We start from the raw sequence: 12,084 nt of genomic DNA, 5'->3' as shown, positions 1-12,084 counted from the left end.
GATTTGTAATAAATTTGATGGTTATCGGCTATTTAAAACTTTCCACTTCTACCCATATGAAGATTAATAAATTCAACGATCATATCATTCACTTAAATCTCATATAGTAGTGAGATAAGCCACTTACCAGATTAGTTGAATTTGGCCTAATGGAAGCTCCCTTCTTTACTTCAAAATCTAGAACAAGGGTTCTCATCACAACTTCCTATGTGCAGGAATGAGATCTTAGACTTATCTTTCAACAAGCTTGCCTTTTCCTTTGATTCGGGATCGCAGCGCAAGCAATACTCCTTCGGCACCTTGGGCACTTTATTTCCCTCTTTTCCGCACAAGGGCTTTCTTTCTTAATTTCACAACTTAATTTGGGGAAGCCACGGAATGGATTCTCCGTCTCGATTAGGAATACTTGATTTCCTTTGTATCAGGGGCGGAGGCTTGCAACTGACTTCACCAAAAGCATCTTTCTAGCATCTCCGCAGAATATCCTCATATGTAGTTCTTAGAATTGTTTTCCTCCTTGTCCTCCGGAAAGGAAGCCTTGAATGTTTCTATTAGATGGAAAGGCACTATTTTGACCTTCGCTTTCCGAAGAGAGAAGCATTTTGAAACCTTTCCCTTTGCCTTGGAACGAATTGTTGACCATGGATTCATCACTTGGTGATGCATATCAAGGGCCCGGATTCATTTCTTTATAACACTACGCCTAGGTCCCACTAAACACACAAAATCTTCTGAATAGAGCACAGGTTGTCTTAGCTTCGGAAACACATTAGAAAATGTTCACTTCCAGAGGATGAGCAGCTGAAAAACATGAAGTTTCATCTCTCTACACAGAACTGAATTCTGACTTCGGATCTTCGATCTAAGAGTTTCTTAGCTTTATATCTTTGCTTCTCTTGGTCTTTTATCATGAATCGACTAAACATATATCTACAAATGTCATTGTTACTCTATTCTTCAGACTCTTGCTTAATAGAGTTCGCCAAAGACGGATAGCCAGCAAAATGGGCCGGAATCCGTAGGAAACATGCTTACATGAGGTAGTAACAAAGTTGCAGAACAAATAGGACTTTCTTCTCATCTAGAAGATGCTCAAACAACAACCCGCCTAAACCTAGATCACCTAAGACCTTAATGCAGTGGAACGACAAAAATCCTGCATGGAGGTACAAGGGGAAGTGGAACAGGGAAAATGGGGAAAAGACACAAAGGGAAAGCCTTAGGATGCTTCATGAGAAGACAGCCATGTAGGGACCATCTACAGCCATGTAGGGACCATCTAGACAAAAAAAAAGAATATATTTGCAATGAGAACACATCAAGCTAGAAGCTCAAATGGGATGGACTGAAAGTCTGGCAACAGTATGCCCTACATTTACAATTACTATGAGGCTTGGTAATCATTTTAAATTTTCCCGACAAGATATATACTAAAGTTCCTGAAAACAGATTTGACAGGATCCTCCATCAATTGGTCTCATAAACATAGAATGGTTTTGTTGAAAGAAGACATAATTTGGATAACAATGTCAAAAACTGAAGGGGAGTTTCCTGAGCGAAGACTTAAGGTCTGAATGTCTGCACGGCACCAATTGACTTTGAAAATTGTGATACGAGCTGAATGTGAGCTTAAAACGGAAATTTCTTACAAATTATGTACAACATACATGACTTTTGTGATTTCTGCCAATTGCACTTGAGGGTTAAGTGTCATACTAGTCAATGCAAATAAAGGGAAAAAGAAAGTATCTATCTCTGACTCAGGGCGCTATGTTCATTTTTTTGCAAACCAATTGGTATTATCCAGCTAGAGAAACTCAATGAAGCAGGTTGTTCTCTGGTGAAGCATTTCAAAAAAAAATTCCCGAGTTACTGTCTAAATGCAATGATAACAAACTTGAATAGATGGTCCAAGCTACAATCCAAATGCAAATCAGATTACTTACCTGAATAAGCCATGGCAAATTTGATAATGTGCAACTGGATTCAGTGGAGAGAGACGATCCAACAGGATATGTGCATGGGCCCTGCATGAAGTACAAAAACATTCTTTAGAAGCCAAATATAAGCATTAAAAATATTTATATTACATTTCCAATTAGAAAATTACAAGAAAGAATTTAAGGATCTTGAATTATCTGCATCTTATGTAATTATGAAATTCAAATGGTATAAATAAAACAACAAAATGCCATCAAATAACTAGTTGAATGTGAACTATAGATATAATTGGCTCTGCTATGCTGTTTTGTTGAATGGATTGATGCCATCCATTGTTATTGATTGTAGAATACAATCAACTGATTTATGGAACATAAGTGTATACATGTCAATGTCCATACAGAGTCATCTGAAGGTTGCATTTAATCTTGGAGCTAAAAAACAGATTTATTGAAAACGGTTAGAGTCAAATTCGAGGAGAATGATCACAACTGGTATAAAACTTGGACTGAACAGTTAAAACAATGCATTCAAAACTGTGTGAATTTGTGCTAAGAATTGTCATGTCATGCAATGGGCGTAGCATATCAGTAAATGAAGGTTCTGAGTTTGCTGCAATACTTTACTAAACTGGCCAGTTTTCTTGAACCAACTCTTTTGAAAACTTTCCAATCATCAGTGTCTCCTACAGAATTCAATCTAGAAGCTTCAATTGTTCTGAACTTAGCAAAGAAAATCAGACAATTAAAACTTTTCCATTTATGTTGAGAGGTAGAGGAGCTAGATAAGAAAATTACTGTGACTGCTTACTTTCTGTTTCAGTATAACTGACGTCACAGGCTCTAGATGTTTCTAAGAGTTAACTTTGGTAAAGTCCCCTTCTGGAAATAGGATTTTTAATAAATAATAATAAAATTCATATATAAATACAATTAAAATTCCATTAAGTTTAATGAAGGGTCAAAAGGCGTGTAATAAAGAGCCGAGTCCCTCTCAATCGTGGGATATAAAGGGAGAGTTGTTTAAAAGGTGATATGGAAGAAGGAAGAAACTGAAAGGATAGAGCATGTGAATCAACAAAGAGTTTATTGAAGAAACAAAAGGAATGGTAAGAAAATAAGGAAGTGACTCCTTCAAAGGGAAAAATTATTGAAGGTTGTGCTCTTTCAAACCATGGTAATTATGAAAGGTTGCAACTCTTTCAAAGGTTTGAAATTATCAAGGGTTTTATTCTTTCAAAGGGTGGTAAGCATGAAAGGTTGTCACCCTTTTGCGAGGAACAAACATAATGAAGAGGTGTGTCTCTCCCTCACAATGAAAAATATAAAGAGGAGAAGGTTTATTTGAGGACATACAAAGGTGATAGATGTTGTGAGGTTTTCACACCATCGCCCCAAAAATTTTGGGGACCCCCTTTTTTCTAATTGCCTTGGCAAATTTTTGGATTGTCCAACAATTTTGAAAATTGAGCCTTGGACACTTTCGGGCTAGTGTGGGGAGGCTTAGCTTTTTTTCACCTGGTTTCAACTTGATTTTCTAGAGCCACCAATTTCATCCTTGAGCCGAACAAATTTTAAAGAGCAACACTTGGTAGGATAAAATTGTAAATTTTGTACTTAGACATTTTTCTTTTGAAAATTTGGATATAATTGTGTAAATTTGGATAATTTTCAAAAATGAAAATTTTGTTAAATTTGGTCTTTTGGAAAATCTTGATTATTTTTGGTGAAAAAGATTAATTTTTGTGATGGTGAAATAAAATTTCAAAAATCGATTTTTGGCTTTAGAAGAAATTTTATTTTATTTTTGTCAAAAAATAAATAAATAAATAAATTTATTGGCATAGCAAAATCGATTTGGGTAAAAAATTGCAACAAATTGATTTTAATAGATTAAAATTGTCTTGAAAACTTTTTGCCTTTAATGAAATTGGTAATTTAATATTGAAAATGGCTTTTGGTTAGCCAAAATCCTATTTTAATGGCATATTAATTACTAAATCTTCATTAAATGGAAATATTTAACATCTCCAAGGCACCATTTAATTTCTTTTTGCAATTTAGAACTAATTGGCAATTTTAAAAGTTACTTTTCATCATGGCAAAATTAATTTTGGTTAAGTATTTAATTGTGGGCCATAATTTTGCATTAATTATTTGTTTTTTTTTCTCTCAGAGTCCAAGAAGAAAGTTGGGTATAAGAGGAGGCCTCTCTCCCATTTCTTCCTCACTTCTCACTTCTCCTTCTCAAGGCGTTGGTGATTTTGCAAGAGCAGATCTGCACTTTTCTTGCTTGGCGAATTTTGTGGAGGGCGAAATTTGTTGGAGCCGAAATTTGTAGGAGCCAAAATTTGTGAGAGATAAAATTCTGATTTTTGCAAGTGGCTGCGATTTTTGCCCTAGGTTGGAAAATTTTATTTGGAGGTGAATTGCATGATAAATTTCTAATTTGCAAAGGGATTTGAACTTCTTGAAAGTCATATCCTAGGTTCCGAAAAGTCGCTGTAAGTTTACTAGTTAAGGTGAATTTTCACCATCTAGAGTTGCAAGGAGTGCTTAAGCTGACATCCATCTTTCATTCTAGTCTAAGGATTGCTCCGCTTGGTTCTTCTTGCCTTTTGGTCCACCACTCTACCATCCCGTAATAGGGCGACGAGCATGGAGGATGATAGTGCAAGTAAGAATCCCAAGCGGGCGAACACTAAGAACGACAAAGAGGATATGACGCCCAAAACTTCCTTCTTCTCGAAAATGAAGTGAATAACCGATACCAATATCTGTACAGTAGACATGATACAGATGAGGGACAGACTAAAGGAAGGACAATCCCCCTTGGCAAAGAAGATGTCAACGAGACAAATTTTGGATCGAAGTTGGATGAGTTGGGAAAGGTTGCTATCAAGAAAACATTTGGGCACCCTTTCCTCTCTCAATGCTTTTATTGGATTTGAGAAAGAATATGAGAAGGATCACTAAAGGATACTACAAGCAGCAAGTGGCGTGGCGAAGTTAACAGAACTCAGGGCAAAGCACACACCCTATCCTCCTACGGGAGAAGTTAATGAAAGGCTAGCTAAGTTCATTGCCTTAGCTAAGAAAATGAAAGAAAAAAGAAGATTTATATTAGAAGATCATTTGATGTAAGCCCAAGTGGCAATTTCCCTTTCTTCTAGAATAGGACAAGTGTCTATTTCTGATTGGCCACCATTTTGGTGCCTTCTCATTGGTTGCCACTTTTTGCACTTTTTTCATTGGTCCATTGATGGCAGCTTCTCATTGGCCGATGGGGGTGGCAACCCTAATTAGGGTTTTGAGGATCCAATCTGGATTGTTGATCTTGTTTTGATCTCCACCGTCTGTTGTATTTCTGGCCCCTATATAAGGCCATTTGCTCTCATTTGTAAAGTGGTTGGAGAAATTGTTGCGAAGATAATACCAAAATGCTCTCTTTTTCATTGTTGCGATTGGCATGTTGATCAAGAACATTGGGTGTTATTGCATGTTTTCTACTTCCACTTAGTTAGATTTTTCTTTCAAGTTGTTAAAGTTGGTTGCATTTGAAGTTGTTTAAGTGAAGTTAAAGTAGATAGATAGTTGTATGGTAGCATTGGTAAATGTTTGATAGGGATCAATACTAAGCCCCTAGCATCCTAGCGGCTGGTTGGGAAGCTTCGTGTGGTAAACTAGTTTATTATTCCTTTGAATCATTGCACCTATGGAAGTGAGGCCGTTGGTCAGCTCTCATTAGGTTCGATCCACGTCCATTTGCTAACCTTCCATTCATAGGAGTAGGAGTAGAATAGTAACTAGCTGGGTAGTCAAAGTAGAGAGAGGGAAGTTAGAGGAGTAAGTTAAGTATCAGAGCGCATCCATCCACCTTCCACAACCATCGCTTTCCCATCAACATCATCATCGGCAGACACACCCTCCATTATTGCAACCATCAATATTATCTGCTTCCGCACATTTCACAAACCGAGCCACCATCACCTTCATCCCATCAAAGTCCAAGTCATCCTCAAGAATTTACATAAGGCCGCCTATGTGATTATCAATGAATCATATCGATAAAACTGAGCGAGTATCCAACGGTGTGAGGAGCATTGGAGCTATTGCTTATGTCTTCATGAGTAATAACTTTTCAAGAGAGGAGTTGCATGTTTGATATCCCATATCGAATATTCAAATCCTAATATGTTATGTAAGTGATACAAAATTGGCATCAACATAATTAGGATGGCTTGGTTATCGGCCAAGTGCCCTTGGATTACATCGGAAGTTCCCAAAGCTAGAACTTCGGACACGTGAGGCAGCGCAGCGTACTGATCCAAAAAGGTCATATAGGTCTGACACCCTTGGATGAGCTCGTGCTTAGCAGCAATATCGCTGTTAAGCGCCCCAAGTGCCCCCGTATTCCCGCCTAATTCATGGCAGAACGAAAGAAATTGGAACATAATGAAGAGGTGTGTCTCTCCCTCACAATGAAAAATATAAAGAGGAGAAGGTTTATTTGAGGACATACAAAGGCGATAGATAAATAGAAATATAGATCTGTGCATGTGTTAATGTTGTAGAGATGTTCACAAAATTATTGAGTAATCTTAAAGGTCTTTCTAATATAAACATGCAATGGAAGATTCATAAGATAGTCCCTTCTGAATTTAGATAAATGATTAGCAAATATAGTCCCTTCTGAATTTAGATAAATGATTAGCAAATAGGAAGGACATTCTGAGTTCACAAGACCTAAGTATGCCAAGCTGAGTTGAATGTCATGCTCGTGAGCCAAGGGACGTAATCTTCACTTGGGCTCAAGACCTCATCAAGTACGCCACTCAAGATAAATGTTATAAGCGTGGGCCAAGGGGCTTAGTGTGCCCTAGAGCTTGAGGTCTCGTCAAGTACACCACCTAGAAATCGAATGGACAGCCAGCCTTCTGTGCCTGCGATCCAAGAGGTGGAATGTAAGACTGGACTTTGATGCTCTCAGACTTGAACAAGAAAGACAGCCAGCATCCAAGGTGAGCTGAGGGATAGAATGGGGACCACCCTTCAAACTCTTGCAGTGCAAGGGCAACCAAACTTGAGACTATGCTTTCCAAATGTTTCAAGTCCTAATGAGACTATTGTAGGAACCTACTTTGAAAAGGAAATTACTAATTTAGATTTCAATATGAATAATGTTTATGGACATCAAGGTGTTTACTAACAATAAGTATGATATATGATATTATGGCTTATGATGTAAAGTCGACTTCCAGAGACCAATGCTGAGTACAGGACGTAAACAAGGTTTTCTGTTATAGAGAGTACTCAATTGGTAAATTTGTATTCTTGAATGTTATATATTTCTTATTATAATTGGAATTGTCATTTTCGAGCATAAATAATAATAACAGCAAAAGGGACAATATATCTTTGGCAACTTCTAGCATACTCCTTGCACTAGCTTTGCTTCAGATTTATGGGTCCTAAATGGAAGAATTAACTTTCAGTGACACAGCCAAGTCTGACAGGTATTGGACGCAATAAAATACAAACTAGTACAAATCTAAAACAATAATAGATGACATATATATTGTAAATTAAAAACATTTGTTTCTTCTCTCATAAAAACATTTAACTTAGTTTATATTGGAAATAAAAACCATTTAGTTTATATTGGAAATAAAAACCATTTGCTTCTTCTCTCATAGAAAATTTAAACTCAGTTTTTTATTTTCCAAACCAACTATGAAATAAAAACAGAGAATGAATGCTTGCAAATGGTCAATGGGCTATAGGAATGCAAAAGAAAACTCAGTTAAAATATATAAGTTAAATAATAAAAAGTTTAGATCAAAATATCGCCAAGAAGTGGCAGAGAACTCTACTTCTTGCGGGTAGTTCATACTGAGAAGTTCTCAATTTCTCGGAATAGGTTGCATATATCTCCAGAGAAGTTGCATACTTCTCCAAGAAGTTGAAAAAATCTCACAGGTGGCATGAACATAACTGAGACGCCCAGCAAGTTACCATTAGGTGGCCCATTTTTCAATTTGCAGCCTTTTGAGGAGGGAAGGGTTTCAGTGGAGAGAGAATTATTTTAATCCTTGTAAGATCAATTGCAAGTGGATTTGAAGTGGACTCAAAGAGATTTTTCAAGCAAATCTGGAATTGGAGGGTGATTTTGCGTCGGGATTGGATGACATCCAGGAGGGTAGTTAAAATTAGGACATTGAGGATGCTGAGACTAAGGATACAATTGATGAAGAGTCATTGCCAATGCCAGCACCAGCTACATCCAGGACAGATATCAGTCACAAGCCACAATGGCCTGCTAGGGCTAGACACCCTCCCTCTCCCATAGTTTTTACTAGAGCTACTAGGAAGGGGAAGAGGAAGATGTACACTAATTTCATATTGTACTTGACATTTGTATTTGCTTATCGTTTTACAAAGACAATTTTCTATTTTAGTTTGCTTTAGAGTTCAGAGTTTATTAAAAACAACCAAACAATAACACTAAAGCAAACTCCAAGTAACCAAAGGATGAAAGACAAGACAGAATTGGTTAAACCTCAACCATTTGTTGCCACAACTAAGATACGACAAAACAAATCAAAGAGAATAATCAGCCCTACAATGGCTTAAACTAATCCTACGGTAATCCAATGGAGGGACCCACAGCTTGAAAAGTTTGTTAATTTTAAGGATCATTTTCTGCAAATGTAATAACACTGCCATTTATTTCTATATATTCCAAATGCAGATTCGAATGTATATAAATGTGTAGATGAGACATGTCTCTATGGTTTATTAGTTAATAACAAAGTTACCGAATTCGCTCAAAAACCACGAAACGCAACATTCAATTCACTCAGATTCGAAGTCGATGCAAATTCATTTGATGCCATCCAAATTCCCTGTGAATTCATGTTTTTGGACCCTGGGCAAATGCGTAGGAATTTAGATTGAATGTCTTTGACGTCAACAAAGCCCGGGACGAGTGCATAGGGAATTTAGATGAATTTACGAGCCACATTATCTTTTTGACTATCAACCTTTGACATAATGCAAGATAAAAAACTAAAACAACACATAAGACAACCTACGTTTGGGATTTTTCATTTTTACATTCCACAACTCGCACTTGGTTGCGACAATGGCAGTTTAGGGTTTTGATTTTCACGTATTGCAACCCTGCTACTCCTCTGTCCCCGTTGGAAAGAACTACTACTCGTTTGTCCCCGTTGGAAGGAACTACTACTCCTTTGTCTAGCAAATCCACATTTTATCAAACTGAATCGTATTTCCTTGGGTCAATCGTTGTATTTCTTTGTTATTTGGCAAGCTTCCTATAGAGGCTTATTTTTGTCGTGAGCCTCTACAGTCAACCTCTACACTACTATAGGTATGTACTATTCTAATGTTTTGTTAATTTTATTATTATTATTTTTTTTTAAATATTTTATTATAATCATGCAGGCCTTCAAATGTATGATCACAGTAAACACTAATTAGCAAAGGATTTAATAATCATAATATTATAATTATGATTATTCAATTCTCTGCTATTTAGTATTCAATGTTATTGTTATCTATTAAACTATTTGAAGTGCTTGTCATTATCTATAGCATATAGGTATTAGACAAGTCACTATTACTATTGTTTGTATTAGTCTTTAGATGATTTGTGTTCATTGTTATCTATTTGAAGTGATTGTGTTATCTTCTCATTGTTGTAACCTGTTTTATTTATTTGTAGATTCTATCATGGTTGCAAGTGCTTTTGTAGCCAATAGCCCCCACTTCAAAATCGACAAATGTTCCCCACTTTGGAAACGTGTTCAAATGATTTGACCAATGTCAGGTAAAGGAGGTTATGTGTGGATTTGTAGCCACTGCAAGGAGGAATTTAATAGCTCTTACAGTACAGTAAAAGCACATTTGTGCTTTATTTCTCAAAAAGGCATCAAATTTTGCACCGAGAAGCCGAGTAAACGAAGTACTAACTAAAACCTTTCTTCCAAATCACATCATAAACAAATATATTCAAGAATAGAAGCAAGCAAAGGAAGTTGTTTGGAGGGCAAATTCTTCACATCCGTTGGAAAATGGTAGGCCTCTAAAGAATGGAAAAAAATCATCTATGACTTCAACTACCACTCCTAGTGAACCACCTATACAGGGCCATCCATTCTTGCGTCCTCCTCAACAATAGATTGTAAGTAAAAGAGTAGTGGGATCCTTGGAATCATCATTCCAAAATGAAGCTAGAGACATTTGTTGATCAAGCCATAGCTAGATACATTTATGCAAATGGATTGTCATTTAATGTTGTTTGCTCACTGTATTGGCAATAGATGGTGAGGGCAATTGATAAGGCTCCAAACGGGTTCAAGGGTCCTAGGTATGAGAAGGTACGCACCACTTTATTGGATGATAAGGTGGCCCGTGTAGAGAATGCCATGTTGCCCATCAAGGATGCATGGGTTGAAACAAGTGTGACAATAGTATCAAGGGATGGAAAGATGCAAGGAACCGTCCTTTGGTGAATGTTCTTGCAGTGTCTACAAGAGGTGCAATGTTTCTAAAAGTTGTGGATTGTAAAGGATAGGTAAAGAATGGTCCTTTCATTGCAAACATTCTCATCCAAGCTATCGAGCAAGTTGGCCCTCAGAATGTTGTTCAAATAATAACCGACAATGGGAAGAATTGTAGTGTTGGCTTATTGGTTGAGGAGCGATATGAACCTAGTTTTTGGACACCTTGTGTTGTGCACTCACTCAACCTAATGCTGCAAAAAATTAGCACTAAGGTTGAGTGGATTAAAAAAATGTATGAAGAGGCACAAGTGATCCAAATGTTTCTCACGAACCACTATATGACGCAAGCCATATTCAAATAATTCTTCAACTTCGAGCTCTCGAAGGTAAGTTGAATTGTTTAAAATTTAAACATGTTTTAGAAATCCAGCCACTTTAGTAACCTTTCTATGTTTTCAAATTTTTAAACTATTACTGTCTTTATTTTAAAATAGGTCGCTGAGACCCGCTTTACCTCCAACACTTGTTTTGAGGCACCTTATCAAGGTTAAAGACACATTGACTAGAATGGTAACTAGTGCTAATGAGAGCGTATGAAGTCAATCTAATAGTTTCAAGGCAACTGCCATAAGGGGATTGATACTAAATGAATCTTGGTAAAATCATGTTGAGTACCTTCTAAAGATCACCGAGCCTATATTGAGCATGATCCAATACACTAACATGGATAGGCCTTGCTTGGGTGAGGTATATGATGGCATTGACTCCATGATTGAGGACATTATAAATATCATAAATGAGAAAGAGCAAGATCTTGATGAAATGTTCTTCAAGGAGCTACAATTAATCATTGTTGAGAGATGGAACAAAATGACTACCCCTTTGCATCGGCTTGCCTTTGCATTGAGCCCCAGGTTCTATAGCCAATCGATCCTCACGTGGAGTACCAGTAGAGTTCCCCCATACAGAGATCCTAAAATTGCTCAAGGGTACAAGACAGCCCTTCGAAGACTCTTTCTTGAGCACCTACGGCCTGCAGTGAGGTCTAAATTTATGAGTTTTGCAACCACCGATGATTGTGGTCTTGACGCTCTTGAAGACAAGAACAATGCTAATGTTCATAAATGGTGGTACTTCCATGGACAAAGACACCAACACTTGCAGCCCATTGCCATTAAAGTTTTATCACACGTAAGTTTTTAAACTTAAGATTCTAATTTCTAGTTTCTTGTTGGTGAATATTCAAAACTCTAATTTCTAGTTTCTTTTTGGTAAATTTGCAAATCTTGATAGGTTGCTAGTTCATCATTATCTGAGAGGATTTGGAGCACATATTCCTTCATCCACTCAATAAAATGCAATAAACTAAACTCCAAGAAAGCACTTAGTGTTTGTGCATTCCAACTTGAGGGTCACAACTCACTAAGAGAATACATACAAAAAGGGGGAGGCAAAACAATGGGATGTCGAACCAGAGGCCACGGAGTTGCAAGTCCACTTTGATGCACTTGCGATTGAAGATGGTGATCCTAAGATACATAGTATTGATGGAGCTAATCCTAAGGCTACGGCTGAGACTACTGTTGAGGCTATTGATGCTGGTGGCACTAATTGTG

The 12,084-nt window shown here is 37.1% G+C and overlaps 1 protein-coding gene across 1 annotated transcript in view; it reads right to left on the bottom strand.

Moving 5' to 3' along the window:
* The window catches only part of THO2, a 161,773-nt gene that overhangs the window by 84,805 nt on the left and 64,884 nt on the right, over positions 1-12,084 (bottom strand). Inside the window, exon 14 of the mRNA XM_089819141.1 lies at positions 1,947-2,027. Within this exon, the coding sequence (XP_089675267.1) occupies positions 1,947-2,027 (81 nt within the window). The remainder of the gene's footprint in view (positions 1-1,946; positions 2,028-12,084) is intronic.

This window comes from Cupressus sempervirens, chromosome 3, assembly GCF_028749045.1.
Source record: "Cupressus sempervirens isolate cs-2001-9-10 chromosome 3, ASM2874904v1, whole genome shotgun sequence".
Lineage (NCBI taxonomy): Eukaryota > Viridiplantae > Streptophyta > Pinopsida > Cupressales > Cupressaceae > Cupressus > Cupressus sempervirens.
The sequence above is the reverse complement of the archived record's forward strand: the minus strand, read 5'-3'. Positions and strand labels throughout refer to the sequence as shown.